Here is a 19,763-nt window from a genome sequence, read left to right as displayed (position 1 = left end):
TAAAATAAGTGTTGACACTGAGCATATATTTAGACTGTTTGATAATCAGTGTATAGGATCATGGGAGGACAATTGAGGGGAATTTGGGAGAGGAGTTAACATTTCTCAATGTGTGCAGGGACTAGATGTGGAACCATTGTAAGGAAGGAAGGAATGGTGATTTTTGGCTCCTGCCCCCTTCCCCCCATCTTGATAGGAATGCGTGAACTCCTTTCCTCCTGCTCAGTTTGATGATGTCATGGCTTGTGCATGTCCCTTTGGCACGGGCTCTGCCAGCTGCTGAGCTGAGTTTGTTGCAAAACAGACACAGCATTATTTCCATGTTTAAGAGCTCCGTCGGGGTGGGTTAAAACATTGCCTTTAGGTGGATCATTCTTCCCTGTCTTCTCCTTCTATCAATGCTTACATTGTAGGTAGACTTGTTGACATTAATCTTTAGTGAGTGAAAGAAAGTAAAAGAGAAGCATTTGATATAGATTATACAGTAGTTTCATTCATATTTTGTATTCTGCCCTATGGATAGACAGGTTGAGTTCAAAGTTCTTGTTACAGTACCACTCTTAAGAACATATAGAGAGGTATGAATTATCCCTTGCGTGAGTTTTTCATTTTCCACAGATATCAAAGTACAAAAGCCTCTTTAACTGTTAAAGTGAAATATTCCAGCATTAATCTTCCTCAAACACATATTAAAAAGCCATGTATTGGTTTAGAAGAAAAAATAAACTATCCTTATTCAGAACATCTGCTAAATCTATTCTGACATAGACACTGGAAACATTTTCCAGGTCAAAGTCCTGCTCCAAATATTTGGAAAAGACAGTCCGGAGAGTTTACCACAGTTTGTTGGACCAATTTGACCACTGTTTATAGAATAATGACAACATTATGATATGATAAATATTGCACCACAAAAACATAGGGGGAGCACATATGTTGAATTATATTTCTAATGGCAAATGTTGTTCAAAGTTCCATTGTAATAGATAGAATATTGTTAATCATACATAATTTTGATATCAAAGGACTCTATCAATGGGCCGGGGTGGCTAGTTTCAAAAACGTCTCGACAGAACGTTCTTGAAGTCTGGAGTCTAGACAATAAATGTAAACGTTGTCAGTGGCAACGAGAGGTATCACTTCCGAGTGAAAGGTCGTTCAATTATTTCAAGATGGCTGTCTCCTCGCAGATGGCAACCTCTGAGCTGTACTGCTGGGAAGGCGACTGGGGTTTACCGTCTGTCGACACTGAGTGTTTAATTGTATTGGTAAGATATATACTATGATGTAATTCCAGAAATATCACCATTGCAAGATCGCACAGCTTGGCTGCCTTCATATTCAGTTGCAAGCTAATGTCAATGCTCATGGCGTTGGCTTGGACATCACATCCCTCACTGACATGGCTATCTATTAGTTGTCTAGCTATTTGTAATAAACATTTCACCGTAACTAACGGTAAGTGTATTTACATGATAGTTAACGTTATATGGGCTGCTACTATGTAATTACACTGCAAGGTGAACATTGTTACATTAGTATCTACGGCTGGCTATCTGGCTAACTTATACCCCTTTCAGACACTTTTTTAAAATTGTCTGAAAGGTTATCAATTGTCGCTATCGACCCGTTACTATAGCGGCGTCCAATGTAAGAAACGGTTATTAGCTAACGTAGCTAGTTAACGGCAGCTAACTACCAACAACAGCAGCATGCACTGGCACTTTGCAAATACATCTCACAAGAATGTAGATAATCGAATGTACCTAGCTAACTAAATCAATGAAAACAAGGTGTAGGTAAACAGCTGTAAGTACAGTAAACCTTCACTCTGCCTGCCTGTGTGTGTGTCTCAGTGAAGGCTCCTCAGATGAGGACGGGGAGGACCATCCTACTCAGTGAATTTCCGAAAAATACAAATAGTGAAGCATATATACAGTTATCCTTTTTAGATGATACAACTATACTAGAAATATATTCAAGTCACCAAATGACTGATTTAAAACAGTGTTTTGCAATGAAGTTCTACAGTAGCCTTAACGCCACCCTATAGGGTAGCACCATGGTGTAGGCAGAGGACAGCTATTTTCCATCCTCCTTTGTGTACATTGACTTCAATTTAAACCTTGGAGGCTCATGGTTCTCACTCACTTTCATAGACTTACACAGTAATTATAATGACTTCCGGAGGATGTTCTCCAACCTATCAGACCTCTTGCAGCATGAACTGACATGTTGTCCATCCAATCAAAGGATCAGATAATTAATCTAGTACCGTAAGCATACGCTACAGCTAGCTAGCACTGCAGTGTATAACATTTGGTGAGTAGTTGACTCAGAGAGAAAGATAACAGTTTTGAAAAAATGTATCTATTAAAAAATTAAGGGGAAGTAGCAGAGTGAGCGAGAGAGAGCGAGGGTGAGCTAGCTATATTTTTTAGTTAGTTTACCTTTCACTTACTTAGCTAGCTAGCTAATGCAGCTAATTTAGCCTACTAAACAACCTGACTCAAACAGAGAGGAATGCTATTTTTATGTTAGCTAGCTAGCTAGCTAAGGCGATCCTAGTCAAGGTAAGCTTTCGGTTGTATTAATTTATTGCCACTGGAGCCCGTCGGTGTAACTGCTAAACTTGCTGTTCACTGGACTGTGTGATTGTACACATGGATTGGATTGTGGGTTTACTCATATGTTAGTTCTAGTAGCTATGTTGACTATGACGTTAACTGATATGGTGACAACGATGTAGGCTGTGTAGCGGTTAGCGTAAGCGATTATGGTATGACGGTTTGACATGTAGAGTTTTTTTTTTCCTGGTCACAGACAGATGTATGAAGGGAAAAGGAGAGAGGAGGAGACCGTGTAGATGCGAAAATGATTTATTCAATGAACATTGTGATGATGCTGTATGGGGCTGCTATGAAAGTGAACTGTGTGTGCGGGAGATCAGGGGTGTATTCATTCCACCGATTTCTGTTGCAAAATGTTTCTTAAACGGAATGAAACGGGGATGGACCTACCGGAATTTGTCAAATAGAAACTGTTTGGACTAATGATTAAACCCCAGATCAGCTAGATACAGGCAAGATTGTTCCAGGCGGTATTGAATGTGTCACTGTCTGTCACCTCGAGTACTCCAATTTGTCTCTCAGCCTGTGCACCTACATTATACACTTTCATTTGTAGTCTAGGTTGTAGCAACGATGGGTATAGGGCACATTTTTGTATCATGTAGAAGCCTAAACCTATCAATGTTACATTGAGCTGGGTGAATGGAATGGTAATGACAGTCATCCAATATGCTGATAAAGAAATGGCCATGTTCATAAAAAATATAAAAAAGTCCTCCCTAATCCTAAACTGCACCGACCACCACTGGTGTGAGTGTTTTTGTTTTTACTATCCTTGTGGGGACATTTTGTCAGTCCCCACAAGGAAAATGGCTATTTTAGTCTTAGTGGTTAGGGTTACAATTAGGGTTTGGGGTTAAGGTTAGGGAAAATAGGATTTTGAATGGGAATCAATTGTTTAGAAAGGAAAGGATCTAGTCAGTTGTACATCTGAATGCATTCAACTGACCCCACAAGGAGAGTAGAACAAATGTGTGTGTGTGTGTGTGTTGCCATACAATATTCTGCAACACAGCTATAATAATAGGCCTAGATTCAGAAACAATGGCATGCATTAAAGCAACTAGCAACTGTTGTGACACCCAAAGAATCCTAATAATTATTAGACTGGACTGGACAGTTTATCACCTGTCATCTTGTAGGCTATCCCTAACTACTGGTGCCAAATGTTTGAACGTGACTGATAACCAATCATGAATTATGAACATTACAATCATAATTCATTCATTTATTTTTTGTTTTTCTTTATTTAACTTGGCAAGTCAGTTAAGAACATTCTTATTTTCAATGACGGCCTAGGAACAGTGGGTTAATTGCCTGTTCAGGGGCAGAACGACAGATTTGTACCTTGTCAGCTTGGGGGTTTGAACTTGCAACCTTCCCGTTACTAGTCCAACGCTCTAAACACTACCCTGCCGCCCCGGCAACATAGGAATGCAGCATAGCCTAACATATGATTAACCACACAGATCATGCAGGTGTTCGGCTACCCTCCCAAAGTTATAGCCCTAAAGTTGACAAATGAGGAGGAAGTAATGAAGGAATCTGTTCAGTGTGCAATCTTGGAAGACATCTGGATCGAAGATAAGGCTATTCTTAAGGCTATTGTCTGGTGCCCTTTGTCTTACATGCACCACTCTATACACAGCTTTTAGGGGATCTGGCTTTGTTAGCTAACTCCAAGCCTCTTGCTACAATGCAGCAGAGGCAATTGTAACTGGCTTTAGCTCCCCCCTCAGTTTCTTACAGGAAATTCCAGGTATGTCCATCATGGTACCCATGTATACAGTCGTGGCCAGAGAATGACACAAATATTAATTTCCACAACGTTTGCTGCTTCAGTGTCTTTAGAATAGAGGTCGACCAATTATGATTTTTCAACGCCGATACCGATTTAATGGAGGACCAAAAAAGCCAATACCGATTAATCGGCCGATTTTTATTTATTTATTTGTAATAATGACAATTATAACAATACTGAATGAACACTTATTTGAACTTAATATAATACATCAGTTAAATCAAAGTAGCCTCAGGTAATTAATGAAACATGTTCAATTTGGTTTAAATAATGCAAAAACAAAGTGTTGGAGAAGAAAGTAAAAGTGCAATATGTGCTATGTAAGAAAGCTAACGTTTACGTTCCTTGCTCAGAACATGAGAACATATGAAAGCTGGTGGTTCCTTTTAACATTAGTCTTCAATATTCCCAGGTAAGAAGTTTTAGGTTGTAGTTATTATAGAAATTATAGGACTATTTCCCTTTATACCATTTGTATTTCATTAACCTTTGACTATTAGATGTTCTTATAGGCACTTTAGTATTGCCAGTGTAACAGTATAGCTTCCGTCCCTCTCCTCGCTCCTCCCTGGGCTCGAACCAGCAACAGCCACCATCGAAGCAGTGTTACCCATGCAGAGCAAGGGAAACAACCACCCCAAGGTTCAGAGCGAGTGATGTTTGAAACAGTAGTAGCGCGCGCTAACTAGCTAGCCATTTCACTTCGTTTACACCAGCCTCATTTCGGGAGTTGATAGGCTTGAAGTCATAAACAGCGCAATGCTTGACGCACAACAAAGAGCTGCTGGCAAAACGCACGAAAGTGCTGTTTGAATGAATGTTTTCGCGCCTGCTTCTGCCTACTACCGCTCAGTCAGATGCTTGTATGCTCAGTCAGATTATATGCAACGCAGGACACGCTAGATAATATCTAGTAATATCATCAATCATGTGTAGTTAACTAGTGATTATGATTTATTGTTTTTTTTATAAGATAAGTTTAATGCTAGCTTGCAATTTACCTTGGCTTACTGCATTCGCGTAACAGGCAGCCAGTCTCCTTGTGGAGTGCAACGAGAGAGAGGCAGATCGTTATTGCGTTGTACTAGTTAACTGTACGGTTGCAAGATTGGATCCCCCGAGCTGACAAGGTTAAAATCTGTCTTTCTGCCCCTGAACGAGGCAGTTAACCCACCGTTCCTAGGCCGTCATTGAAAATAAGAATGTGTTCTTAACTGACATGCCTAGTTAAATAAAGTTGTTTAATTTTTTTATCGGCAAATTGGCGCCCAAAAATACCGATTTCCGATTGTTATGAAAACTTGAAATCGGCCCTAATTAATCGGCCATTCCGAGTCAATATTTGCTGTTGACCCTTCCTTTTCAAGACCTCTGCAATCCGCCCTGGCATGCTGTCAATTCACTTCTGGGCCACATCCTAACTGATGGCAGCCCATTCTTGCATAATCAATGTTTGGAGTTTGTCAAAATTTGTGGGTTTTTGTTTGTCCACCCGCCTCTTGAGAATTGACCACAAATTCTCAATGGGATTAAGGTCTAGGGAGTTTCCTGGCCATGGACCCAAAATATCGATGTTTTGTTCTCCGAGCCACCTAGTTATCACTTTTGCCTTATGGCAAGGTTCTCCATCATGCTGGAAAAGGCATTGTTTGTCACCAAACTGTTCCTGGATGGTTGGGAGAAGTTGCTCCCGGAGGATGTGTTGGTACCATTCTTTATTCATGGCTGTGTTCATGACAATTGTGAGTGAGCCCACTCCCTTGTCTGAGAAGCAACCCCACACATGAATGGTCTCAGGATGATTTACTGTTGGCATGACACAGGACTGATGGTAGCGCTCACCTTGTCTTCTCCGGACAAGCTTTTTTCAGTTCATTTGCATGGCAAAGAGGGACTTTGCAAATAATTACAATTCATATGATCACTCTTCATAACATTCTGGAGTATATGCAAATTGACATCATCCAAACTGAGGCAGCAGACTTTGTGAAAATTTATATTTGTGTCATTCTCAAAACTTTTGGCCACGACTGTACAAACCCCAAAGATTGTGTTGTGTGTATCTGACTGTAAGCAGTGTTTTTGATATAGCTGAACATTCCTCCAATGTAAAACCTAATAATGTTCCATTTGGTGTTCTCTTAATACAAGGCCACCCAAAACATCTAATGTATTTCTGTAAACCACAATATTTCCATTGTGCATGTTCAGTTAAATGACTGATGTGTTCACAAGCCACATATGACAGCTTATATTACCTTGCAGGCTTGATTAAACCAGATTTAAGCATCATAAACTACACTTTCCTCCCTGGCAAATTTTCAGACATTAAACAATTTTTTTTAATGTGTGTATTTTGGACCCACCTCTTACTGGAGGGAACAAGATGTCAAATGTGGTTCTGGAAAGTGACTTTCCTCCCCTGATACTTTTTTGGTGGTTGGAAAATGCACATCTTGCTTGCTTTTAGTTTGTCTCTCAGTGTGGTCTCTGAAACCACAAAGTGGCTACTGAACTGGAGCCATGTTAGTGACACATCATACTCTTGGACAAACTCTTGTCTGGAAATTAGCAATTTCATTCAGAGTTTTCCAGGATGCCCCCCGGGTTTTCAGCTGGGTAGATTTATGTCTGGTGATGTGTCACATTCACAGACCTCATTCTTTCCATTAGTGAACTGGCAAAATGTCACTGCATTTAGGCTAGAGGTCTGTACATTCCACCTATTAGGAAATTGCAAAAGTGAATAAGAGAACCTTCTAGATTTTTCTTTAAAAATGTTAATATTTTAAAAATGACAGCATTAGCATATCTACTTGATGGTTACCACTGGATTAGACTATGTTTATAGCGTACGTTATTGCCAATGGCTAGTTATTATCATAGTAAGCATAGTTAATTAGAACATCATGTAAGATATTCATGTTTAGTTAGTAACAGAATGATCCTGAGACTCAGATTTTTCACTTTGAAATATAGGTCAAACAAAAACAATGATTGCAAAGTAAAACAAACCATACAACTCTATGCATAGGGTCTACTTTTAACGATACAAAAAACGAAACAAAAACGCATTCGCTTGAAGAACAGTGCAGATGCAAAGTTTGGCACACATTTTAAAGTGAAAAATCTGAATCTCAGCATCACTCTTTTACTGTGAAATTGGCCTTAGCCTAACCCTAGTCTAGTTATACCCTTCCACTGGTAGTCTCTTATTTGTAAAAAATTCAGTAGTAGCCTACCATGTCTTTCTGCTACAGGCAAGTGGCATTCATACATATCTAGAAGAGGAGTCTCTCTTTACATTCCTCAGATGAGAAGTGTTGCTCTGTTTTATTTAGCAATGATGGAAAAAAATGATTGGCTGTGCAATGTAGGCTAGCACTCAATTACGTGCACCTGTTTGTAGTCTCTCATGCAGAGGAGAGGATGGTGGGGTCTGAATACTTATGTCAGTTTTTTTTTAAATATATATATATATACATTTGCAAACATTTTTAAAGACCTGTATTCACTTTGTCATTATTGGGCATTGTGTGTAGATTTACTTAATCCACTTTAGAATAAGGCTGTAACGTAACAAAATGTGGAAAAAGTCAAGGGGTCTGAATACTTTCCTGAATGCACTGTATAGTATATACACTGAGTGTATAAAACATTAAAAATACCTATTGCGTTTCAGCCCTTTTGCCCTCAGTACAATCTCAATTTGTCAGGGCATGAACTACAAGGTGTCGAAAGTGTTCCACAGGGATGCTGGCACATGTTTGACTCCAATGCTTCCTACTGTTGTCAAGTTGGCTGGATGTCCTTTAGGTTGGGATCATTCTTGATACATTGGAAACTGTTGTGTGAAAAACCCAGCAGCGTTGCAGTTCATGACACTCTCAAACCGGTGAGCCTGGCACCTACTACCATACCCCATTCATACCCCAACATCTTTTGTCTTGCCCATTCACCCTCTGAATGGCACACATACACAATTCATGTCTCAAGGCTTAAAAATCATTATTTCACTTATCCCCTTCACTGATTTAAATTGGATTTAACAGGTGACATCAATAAGGGATCGTAGCTTTCACCTGGATTCACCTGGTCAGTCTGTCATGGAAAGAGCAGGTGTTCCTTATGTTTTGTGTGTGTTATGGTATGCACAATAATTCATTCAAGATTGGCTTTCACCTAGGCTACATATCTGCATAGGCCTACCAATATTTTAGTTATGTCTTTTAGACCTGTAGGGCAGGTATAAATATATGAATTTTATTTTCAGTCTAGCTAGTCTTCGGGTTTACAACCAAAGATAAAAAGTTGAGGAGGAATTTCCTAATAAAGTCGTAGCCATGATGTCAGCCTTTGATGTGTTTAATGACATTTTGGTTGGGTGACTTTGGCCAACTGCAGAGAGAACTTCAGCTTTTCTCCATTCCTCTCTTAACTTTCACTGGCTATTCCATTATTGAAGATCTAGCTAGTTCTGCCTCCTTGAATGAGTTTTTCTTTCAATCTGAAGTGATATCTGTCCTTCACAGTGGAGCACCAGGCCCAATGTTGATTTTATTGTTGTACATTGTACAATCTAAATAAGCCACGGTTGACTTAATACATATGTCTGCTTGTGATATGATCAGTTTGTCATTATTGTGGGCAGACCCTAAATTACATGATTATATTTCATCTCTGAGGTAAAAGGTATTGAATGACTGAATCTAAATTATTTTATGTGTTATCGGTTTTGATGATTGTAGGATACATTAAAGCATTAAGGCCATTCTTAATGCCTTGGGACCAGCTGACAGTGGCTTTGTAAGTACTTGCGGACACTGTTGAAGGAATTACCTCTTCTTTTCCATGAGATTACGTCCCGTCACACCTGTCTGCAAGCACAGTCAGGTTGATCTGTTCAACTCTGCCGAACCACATTTATATGAATGTCATTTTATGTATGGCTGTCTATCAGCCAGATACAATCATAAATGTTGCTGTGCGCATTTGCCTTGTCAATCTATAGTGCAATGTGTCTTTAGGCTCATTTGTATCAAGTCTGCTGCAATACAACAATTGCTTTGAGATCCATTGAAAGGCATATTAATGCAGTCGATTACTGTTTGCTTATTTCGTTCTGGAATCTGATTTTCCTTGTGAGTGCAGGACACAGTAAGTTGAAATGAAGGACCGTTCCATGAAAGGTGACCTGGGCCCAGATCGACACAACCTTAAGAAGAAATGTCTTCTTAACAGACATTTTTTTCCATAGCTAGATTTGTGAAGAAAGTCCAGAAAAGTCGCTATTCCTCAAAAATGTTATTGGAAATGTTCTTTCTCTATTTATTATGTTTTTTCCTTAAGCAAAAAGTTAAGAAGAAATTAGATTCTTGAAAATAACGTTATTGGATTTGTTCTTAATTCCAAGATAGCTAAACCCTTGTCCTAAACTCTGGGCAGTCGGAGAATAAGCTCTTGAAAGCGATTGAACATGTTTAATTCACTCACAAACTTCATCTGAAAGTTTCTGTATGGATTATTTTAAACCCAAGAACATGTTTTAGTAACAGTAATCTCAGTAAGAATTATGCTAACATGATAAATTGGTTGCCTAGCAACAAACATCCTAAGAAGATTCATAAGAAGATATTTGAGAAGTTTGTAAGAAAATCATTAAATCTTAAGATATTGTTGAGGAATTGCACTTACGAACTATCTTATGAACTTGGTTTTTTTTTTCTTAAAAAGCTTCTTAATTTTTTTGTGTAAGGAGTGTTTTGTGAATCTGGGCCCTGATCTTAGTGTGAGAATGTAGACACCTATTCTGTTTCTATTAGGCCTATTGAAGTTTCTCCTACGCAAGCCTTTTTACTCTGGTCTTGTACTGCTTTCCTTCTACTTTTTCAATCTCCTTATAGGCTACTCAGGAACAGTTTGTTCCATCACAAGTGGCTCAGCTACCTGCCACTACCTTCCCTTGCCTACGCACACTGCATGCTCCAGGACTCTTTCAGGCAGGGCAGGCTCCACATCCTTTCTTCCCTATTCTCCATCTGAACAGTCTAATGCAAGAAATGCCCCTCTCCCATTGATAAAAATCAGTATTGTGTAATCTACATTGTTACATCTACAGGTGTTTATGTCCGTCCACAGTGATTAGGGACAGGTTTTTACAAATAATTCATGTGCTATTTTTGCACCTGCGCAGTTTTTTTCTTTTTTTTCTTCTCCATCCTTTTCAGAAGGCTCAAGGTCTCATTCCTAGTGTCAACCTTTCATTTCATCCTTTTTGTTGTTTTGAGTGTTTTATTTTTGGGGCTCCCGAGTGGAGCAGCGGTCTAAGGCACTGCATCTCAGTGCTAGAGGCGCACTACAGACCCTGGTTCGATTCCAGGCTGTATCACAACCGGACGTAATTGGGAGTCCCATAGGGCGGCGAACAATTGTCCCAGCGTCGCCCGGGTTAGGGTTTGGCCCGGGTAGGCCAGACTTTGCCGTGATGCTAAAGGTTATGGAGTATAGGCTGGTGTCTAGAGTTATGCAGCCTATCCCACAATCATGTTGTTTATATGCTTGCTGTTTGTTTTTACATGCCCTGTATTGGGTCCTAAGGGTCTGCCTTAATTGAGGTGTTCATGCCTCCCTCCCCCTCCCTTTTGTCAGTGCAATTATTTTGGGCCCAGCTTGGATGCTTCCTGGATGCTTTTTTTTATTGTACGAGGCTTTGGAAACTAAGGTATGTCTGGCTCAACATGTTTTAACTCAGCGTTAATCTGTTAATCATCTCCCTTCAGGCTTATGCAAAGTTTGCAGGCGCACCCCTCAAACTTCACAAGATCGGCAACCCCTGGAGAAGTCCCACTGGTAAGATGTCTTGTCTTTAGTTTTTAGGTCCTTTTTTATATTGTTTTGTCTCAACTCGAGAAACATGGCTGCATTAATTTATTTCAGAACTAGGCATATTCTCCTATAATCAAAGGGAACACAGGGAGACTAAGAAATGGAATGGAAGGAAAATGTGCTCTCTATAAAATAGAGATAGCTCCTTCTTTTCACTTTGTTCTTGTTTGTTATTCCTTTCTCTTTTACTACATTATTTCTCCATCTGTATAGTATGTTTTTCTTTATTCTTACTTTCCAGACTTAATGTCTTCCCTCTCTTCACCAATGGCTCTCCTCTGCCTTTTCGCTCTCTTCTTCATCTCTTGATTTTCTCTCTATCCCACTCTCCTGTTCTCTCTCCATCGGTCTGTAATGGTCACATTAACAGTGGCTGTTAATGAGTGGCGTTGTGAGGTGCCTGTCTTTATGATGCATTTTTCTCCTTTGCTAGGCTCCCTGCCTGCCCTGAAGACCAGCGAGAATGGGAGCCTGTCTCGGCCCAGTGACATCATCATCCACCTCAGGAAACAGGTGACGGAGAGACCGCCTGCTCATGTACAGCACAGTCCTCTACTTTGTCTGAAAGAGCTGCTCCATGCTCTGTTCCACACTTGCTTAAAGTGAATTATGATCCAATTTCCCATTGAAAAAAGCAATGTCTCCTATGATCTTTCCTCTCATCCCCCAAGCTCAATTAAATGCACACTTCAGCTAATGCCCAGATGGAACCCATTATCCAAGATACTAACCAGTCAGGGGGACTGGTAGGTGGGTTGTGAGCTACTGCAGTAGGGATGTTAGAAACCACAATGCAAAGCAGATTGATAAGTGCTGTTGTGGTGTCAATGTGAGCGAACAGGGAGGAAACCCTGGTGAGATCATCCCAAAGGATTAGACAGTAAAGGGGTAAGGATGGTGGGTTTTCCAGACAAACCTCCCAAAGTCAGTCAAAAACAGCTTATTTTACCCTCCAGAGCAAGGGAGGGAGAGGGAGGTAGAGATAGAATCTCTCTAAGATTTCCAGACATGTGGAGTTCTTGTTGACCCCAGCATGCACCATTTCAGACTGACTGCCCTGCAGTCATGAGGTTAGACGGAAAACACTTGACCCAGAACACCTAGACTGCCAGGAGTCCCTTAAAGGCCTCCACATAGAGGTAGCTTTTTAGTTTTTTCAATGGGTTCCTGGAGAACATGGAAAGTGCTAATGGTGTAATCGCGCCAAGGGGGTTCATGGTATTGTTCCAGAAGGGCTTTAAAAACTATTTAGAATACCTGACAACAGCAAGACTGGTTTAAGATGTTGTGGTCCATGAATCCTGTCGGTGATGTTCGTGAAAGGTGATGAAACGCCTGAAGTGTGTTGTGATATGAACCTATCTTTCAGAAATACAATGCCGACTTCGACCTGTCTGCCAAAGAGGGAGCAGACACTCTGGCCTTCATCTCACTCCTGGAGGAAAAACTGATGCCAGCTCTGGTGAGGATCACAGTTACTCAGAGAGAACAAGACAGACAGGGAGGGGGCTGAAGGGAGTGATAGAGGGTGTATGTGTGGATAGAATGAGTGACGAGGTTGTAGAAGACATTTCTGCAAGAATGAGATGACATGGAAGATGTCACTAGTTGTGCACTACTGACTGGGTTGTGCCACATCACTCCGATTATGGCAAAATGTTATTATAATTTTGTCATTTTATTTTGTCACATAACTGCTTACTGTGTTTTTGTCCTACTTAATCTCACTTCTCTTTGTCTCGCTAGAAAGATTGTAGGTAATTATACCTGGTGCTTCATTGTGTCCTATAAAGAAAATACCTCAAACATTCTTTCCTGTGCCAGCAGAACCGTGTCAACATGGAACAACCTGTGGCTTCCTGCAGCACTTTGAAGTGGGATAAACAGCCACTGTGCTCTCAATGCCAAAATGTGTAGCTCAACTGCTGTATTTTGTGTCTGTTTGAAAAATCTGAATATCCTAAGGATTCTAATTCATAGTGACTACTATGTCATTACCTCTAGCTTGTTGAAGCCCTTTTGCATCTCTTTCACACTTTTGTGCTTCTCTGTCTTTCTGGTCTAGGTCTATACTCGGTGGATTGACCCTAAGAACTATGTGGAGGTGACTCGGCGTTGGCACGCGGAGCACGCCCCATTCCCCCTGAACTTCTTCCTGCCCGGCAGCATTCAGCGCCAGCAGCTCCAGAGGCTGAGGCTGGTCAGGGGAGACGAAGAGTTGACAGCAGGGGAGGAGGTGGAGAAGGAGGTGAGTTGAGGTGGAGAAGGAGGTGGTAGGGTAGGGTAGGGTAGGTACACCCAAAGGCAATTGTTGTTTTAATAGTCTTTCTAAAGAACATTTTATTATGGGGCCCTTTGCAATCAGTCTAGTATGGGGGAGCATACTGTATTGGTACCATATCATTTATATTGTTTATACAGAATTCTTAATGTAAAAATAATACTGTGGTGATTTTTTTTTTAATGGTATGAAGGAAAAACCTTAGATACATATATTGTTGAGAAAGCATCACTCTGCAAAAATGGCACCTGATACAAAAACATGCAGTGAACAGTAAAAAGCAATAAACCATTTTTTAAATGAAAAAATAGGTTCAAGACTATTTCCTGAGTGCCAACCACATGTTTTGGTTTTGAGTTCTTGTCCAGTTCGGTCTTGTACAACACACATTTTAAATATACCACTGCTGTTAGCAAGTTAGATTATTACTTTTCATTAAAAACACCTAAAAATGGCCATAAAATTCCAGGTGTGTGAATTGGGATAGGTTATCAACAAACCAAAAAATAATGTGTGAATAGGGCCATTGGGGGTGTTACGCTGTGATTAAACCATGTGCTGAGAGAGGTGTGAACATTGGACTTGCCTCCGTAGCTGAGCTGATGCATGCTTCAGACATCATTGCTCTTCCCTGTGATGACGTAATGGTTTATAGGCTTGCCATGGGAACTCGACTTGTTTCCCAAAGCGCTGGTCCAGGGCAAAGCTTATCTACATACAGGATCAGGTCCAGGGTAGCTCTTATCAGTCTTGTAATGGTTAAAGATCTGAATATGGATGCGGAAAGCTGACCCTAGACCAGTGTTTTGGTATAACCTCTTGCAGAAGTTAATTTAAGCAATAAGACAGGGGGGTGTGGTATATGGCCAATATACCACGGCTATGGGCTGTTCTTATCAGTGGCGGTTCAAGCTTGTATGGCTCCCTGGGTGAGCACCATTCTGCACTAACTGTAATTTTTATTCAGACATTTGGAACAATAAATAAATAATCATTACATTTAACAACGATATAAATATATATACAAAAATAAGACTCTTAAATATCAAAAAGAAGTAACAAAGACAAATGGAAACAAATTATAGTATATAAATACAAATAAAAAAGAGAATTAAATTATTACACTATTACCTTATTCCTAACAAAAAACACGCAAATAAAACTAGAATAAGGGCGCCCACTCCGATTAGGTTAATTGACCCACGGTCCCACACGGTGACATGATATCATTGACGTGATGTGCAAATGAGCGATAGAAAACCGATCGCGCAAATGTCACCATTCGGAATACTTTTTTTTGTTTTTGTGCAAGCGCCCCATGCCCCCGGCAAGATGCCTGGGCGGCTGCCCATTACGATTCTGCCTAAATCCGCCACTGGTTCTTAAGCACGACGCTACGCGGAGTGCCTGGACACAGCCCTTAGCAGTGGTATATTGGCCATATAGCACAAACCCCAGAGGTGCCTTATTGCTATTATAAACTGGTTCCCAACGTCATTAGAGCAGTAAAAATAAATGTTTTGTCATACCCGTGGTATACGGTCTCATATACCACAGCTGTCAGCCAATCAGGTGTTTTTACGCTACTGCTACTCTCTGTGTATCATATATGCTTAGTCACTTTAGCTATACACTTACAGTGGGGAGAACAAGTATTTGATACACTGCCGATTTTGCAATTATTAGAATCTCACCTTGTGGGGCATCAATGATCATGAGGAAGGTGAGGGATCAGCCCAGAACTACACAACAGGACCTGGTCAATGACCTGAAGAGAGCTGGGACCACAGTCTCAAAGGAAACCATTAGTAACACACTACGCCGTCATGGATTAAAATCCTGCAGCGCACGCAAGGTCCCCCAGCGCATGTCCAGGCCCGTCTGAAGTTTGGCAATGACCATCTGGATGACCCAGAGGAGGAATGGGAGGTCATGTGGTCTGATGAGACCAAAATAGAGCTTTTTGGTCTAAACTCCACTCACCGTGTTTGGAGGAAGAAGAAGGATGGGTACAACCCCAAGAAAACCATTCCAACTGTGAAACATGGAGGTGGAAACATTCTTTGGGTATGCTTTTCTGTAAAGGGGACAGGACGACTGCACCGTATTGAGGAGAGGATGGATGGGGCCATGTATCGCTAGATCTTGGCTAACAACCTCCTTCCCTCAGTAAAAGCATTGAAGATGGGTCGTGGCTGGGTCTTCCAGCATGACAACGACCCGAAACACACAGCCAGAGCAACTAAGGCGTGGCTCCGTAAGAAGCATCTCAAGGTCCTGGAGTGGCCTAGCCAGTCTCCAGACCTGAACCCAATAGAAAATCTTTGGAGGGAGCTGAAAGTCCGTATTGCCCAGTGACAGCCCCGAAACCTGAAGGATCTGGAGAAGGTCTGTATGGAGGAGTGGGCCAAAATCCCTGCTGCAGTGTGTGCAAACCTGGTCAAGAACTACAGAAAACGTATGATCTCTGTAATTGCAAACAAAGGTTTCTGTACCAAATATTAAGTTCTACTTTTCTGATGTATCAAATACTTATGTCATGCAATGAAATGCAAATTAATTACTTAAAAATCATACAATGTGATTTTCTGGAATTTTGTTTTAGATTCCGTCTCACAGTTGAAGTGTACCTATGATAAAAATGACAGACCTCTACATGCTTTGTAAGTAGGAAAACCTGCAAAATCAGCAGTGTATCAAATACTTGTTCTCCCCACTGTATGTACATAATACCTCAATTGGGCCGACCAACCAGTGCTCCCGCACATTGGCTAACCGAGCTATCTGCATTGTGTCCCACCACCCACAACCCGCCAACCCCTCTTTTACGCTACTGCCACTCTCTGTTCATCACTTTAACCATATTTACATGTACATACTACCTCAATCAGCCTGACTAACCGGTGTCTGTATGTAGCCTTGCTACTTTTATCGCCTCACTACTGTATATAGCCTGTATTCTTACTGTTGTTTTTATTTCTTTACTTACCTATTGTTCACCTAATACCTTTTTTGCACTATTGGTTAGAGCCTGAAAGTAAGCATTTCACTGTAAGGTCTGCACCTGTTGTATTCGGCACATGTGACAAATAAACTTTGATTTGATCAGAATTCAGGACTCGAACCACCCAGTTTATAATAAGGAATATATCATGATTCAAAATTATGTGAGAATTTGGCCTGAGGTCGGTTTGTCAACACCTTTCTCTCTACAGCTGTACCGCGATGCTATGGAGTGTATGAACCTTATCTCGCAGAGGCTGGGCTCAAACAAGTTCTTCTTTGGAGACTCGTAAGTCCACACAGAGAGGTTCTACCTCGACACTAAACTGGGAATTCAGCACCTCAACTTAATTCACTTGCATGGCATCCATATGTGTCTCTAACTACATGACGCTGTTCCCTCCAGACCTTCATCTCTAGATGCTTTCGTCTTTGGCTACTTGGTGCCCATCCTGAAGATGAAACTGCCCAATGGAAGACTCCAGCAGCACCTCAAGTCACTGGACAACCTGAGCCACTTCTGCTCCAACATTCTGGCGCTCTACTTCCCCAGCGAGGGACGAGGTGTGGGACCACATAACATACTGTACATTGTCTTCAATGATATCTATTATATAACTTGCTATTGTTAACTTTTGAATTCCATGTCTCACACTTTTTCTTGTTTATCTTTTGTGCAGAAGGTATCAGTCGCAAGGTGTCTTCCCAGCCTGAAGGGGGTGACGCTGACAATGAGCCTGGTAAGAGGCGCAAGCAGCTGCTGTCAGTCCTAGTGGCCCTGGGCGCCATGTTGAGCTACGCCCTCCTCACCGGCATTGTGGCTATTCAACACGTCCAGCAGGAGGCACTAGACCACCGTTCCCCAGGTCTCAGGTCACTCTCCTCCCACGGGGAAGAGGAGGATGGGGAGGAGGAGGGCTGAGGATGGGGAGGAGGAGACGGCCGCAACTCAAAACTGATCTCCTGTCTCTATTCCTAATTCTTCGTTGACGCTCCCTCATCAGTCTGGAATGACTGGAAAGGTGTTAACCAATATGGCAGAAACTCCAGTTAGCCTTCTAGACTAGGTGGAACGTTTACTCTACTGCTGATGCCTCAACAATCCCTTCAGATCCTGGAGGAGGAGTCAATAGGAAGAAGGGGCAAGGGGTTGGTGTTTGATTGGGCCAAAGCCGTAGAGTACGATGAAGAGGAGGAGCAGCACTGTGGGAATATACATTAAGATGCTTCAACATGTACCAAGAGTGCTTCAATGTCTTACTTGGAGAATGTTTGGATGTTTTCTCTGCTTTATTTTGACTGCCATTGCATGATAATCATAGATCCAAATCATGACGTCGCTTTGCTTTTCTCAATTTCCTGGTGCTTTATCTAATCCAACTGATTATACTTTCGTGTGTAAATTATATTATTGAGGGAACAAATCCCAGGTAGCATTTGTGAAAATTGAAATGTTACTGAATTCTTAGTAGCGTTAGCACATTCTTTCTGAACACTTGCCAAGATGACCACAATCTCCACCACAGTAAACAGTGTGTGAGGTCTCTAGATGTTTAATAATAATAATTTCAACAGAGGAAATAAAGGGGTGACTTCTTGGTTTATATTATTTTCATATTATTGCTTGTCAGGCTGAGAACTGTTTTATAATTTTTCACCTACCATGAATTTGAGGGCCAAGCCTGAAGTTTGGGGCATTTAAATGTTTCTGGGCCGATTCAAAATCTTGTGGAAATTGCCCTCCCCGGTGCAATTTGTGCTCAAACAACGTATGCATAATGTGTGCTGTAGTGAAGACTGTGCTGGCCCTATTCCTGCATTGCAGCAAGTCAAAGCATCATTCAATACAAGAAACAGCGAAGTTCAATAAATCACTTTAATTTTCCTATACATCTGCTCGCTGTGTAAAGGCTTCTCCTGCTTTAGGATGATAGGTTACTGTTGATCTCTTCAGCCATACAGGGTTACATTATTGTCTAATTCAGAGTTGCAAGAAACTCATAGAAAGTCAATCTTTCAATTTCTCAAAGGTAGCCTGTTTGAGATAATTTATGGTATGTAAATTTGTAATGCAATCGTTAGTAGAGTTAACCTTATTCAATCTTGTTTTGATGGCAGAACTAATGTTACACACAGGTTGCCACACAGGTTGCCATACACATTACCCCTAAACTTAACCAATCACATTTATTTCCTAAACGTAATCTAAACCCTGAACCTGCCTGACCTTAACCAATTGGGATTACTTGCCTAAACTTAACCAAACACATTCAAAGATACCCTCAGAACCCGATACAATAAATATATGCCAAAATTAGGATGTGGGGTGTAAAGATGATGGTCCCATATTGAGGGGGAACACCTGTAGCATGAATATATACAGTGGGACAAAAAAGTATTTAGTCAGCCACCAATTGTGCAAGTTCTCCCACTTAAAAAGATGAGAGAGGTCTGTAATTTTCATCATAGGTACACTTCAACTATGACAGACAAAATGAGGAAAAAAAATCCAGAAAATCACATTGTAGATTTTTAATGAATTTATTTGCAAATTATGGTGGAAAATAAGTATTTGGTCACCTACAAACAAGCAAGATTTCTGGCTCTCACAGACCTGTAACTTCTTCTTTAAGAGGCTTCTCTGTCCTCCACTCGTTGCCTGTATTAATAGCACCTGTTTGAACTTGTTATCAGTATAAAAGACACCTGTCCACAACCTCAAACAGTTACACTCCAAACTCCACTATGGCCAAGACCAAAGAGCTGTCAAAGGACACCAGTAACAAAATTGTAGACCTGCACCAGGCTGGGAAGACTGAATCTGCAATAGGTAAGCAGCTTGGTTTGAAGAAATCAACTGTGGGAGCAATTATTAAGAAATGGAAGACATACAAGACCACTGATAATCTAACCTCGATCTGGGGCTCCACGCGAGACCTCACCCCGTGGGGTCAAAATGATCACAAGAACCTAGTGAATGACCTGCAGAGAGCTGGGACCAAAGTAACAAAGCCTACCATCAGTAACACACTACGCCGCCAGGGACTCAAATCCTGCAGTGCCAGACGTGTCCCCCTGCTTAAGCCAGTACATGTCCAGGCCCGTCTGAAGTTTGCTAGAGAGCATTTGGATGATCCAGAAGAAAATTGGGAGAATGTCATAT

At 41.1% G+C, this 19,763-nt stretch overlaps 1 protein-coding gene across 2 annotated transcripts; it reads left to right on the top strand.

The window, feature by feature from the left end:
- Positions 1-1,116: 1,116 nt before the first annotated feature.
- mtx1a (metaxin 1a) lies at positions 1,117-18,490 on the top strand. 2 transcript variants are annotated; one of them, XM_036944748.1, is made up of 8 exons: positions 1,117-1,268; positions 11,211-11,280; positions 11,750-11,829; positions 12,686-12,778; positions 13,382-13,564; positions 16,813-16,889; positions 17,007-17,164; positions 17,284-18,490. In XM_036944748.1, the coding sequence occupies exons 1-8, from the start codon at positions 1,173-1,175 to the stop codon at positions 17,520-17,522; spliced, it is 996 nt and encodes a 331-aa protein (XP_036800643.1). In that variant the 5' UTR covers positions 1,117-1,172; the 3' UTR covers positions 17,523-18,490. The 2 variants fall into 2 exon arrangements, with proteins under 2 accessions (XP_036800643.1, XP_021413303.2); XM_021557628.2 differs by having other exon boundaries at positions 17,281-18,490.
- Positions 18,491-19,763: the final 1,273 nt, after the last annotated feature.

The sequence above is a fragment of the Oncorhynchus mykiss genome, chromosome 2, assembly GCF_013265735.2.
Source record: "Oncorhynchus mykiss isolate Arlee chromosome 2, USDA_OmykA_1.1, whole genome shotgun sequence".
Taxonomy (NCBI): Eukaryota; Metazoa; Chordata; class Actinopteri; order Salmoniformes; family Salmonidae; genus Oncorhynchus; species Oncorhynchus mykiss.
Note: the sequence above shows the minus strand (reverse complement) of the source record. Positions and strands in the feature narration are given on the sequence as shown.

What these genes read in the sequence shown, in the direction of transcription:
- mtx1a (XM_021557628.2), top strand. Translation starts at nt 1,173, where the DNA reads ATGGCTGTCTCCTCGCAGATGGCAACCTCTGAGCTGTACTGCTGGGAA. An exon ending in AAAAACTGATGCCAGCTCTG is followed by an intron (nt 12,779 to 13,381) that starts GTGAGGATCACA and finishes TTTCTGGTCTAG; the next exon opens with GTCTATACTCGGTGGATTGA. An exon ending in AAGTTCTTCTTTGGAGACTC is followed by an intron (nt 16,890 to 17,006) that starts GTAAGTCCACAC and finishes TGTTCCCTCCAG; the next exon opens with ACCTTCATCTCTAGATGCTT.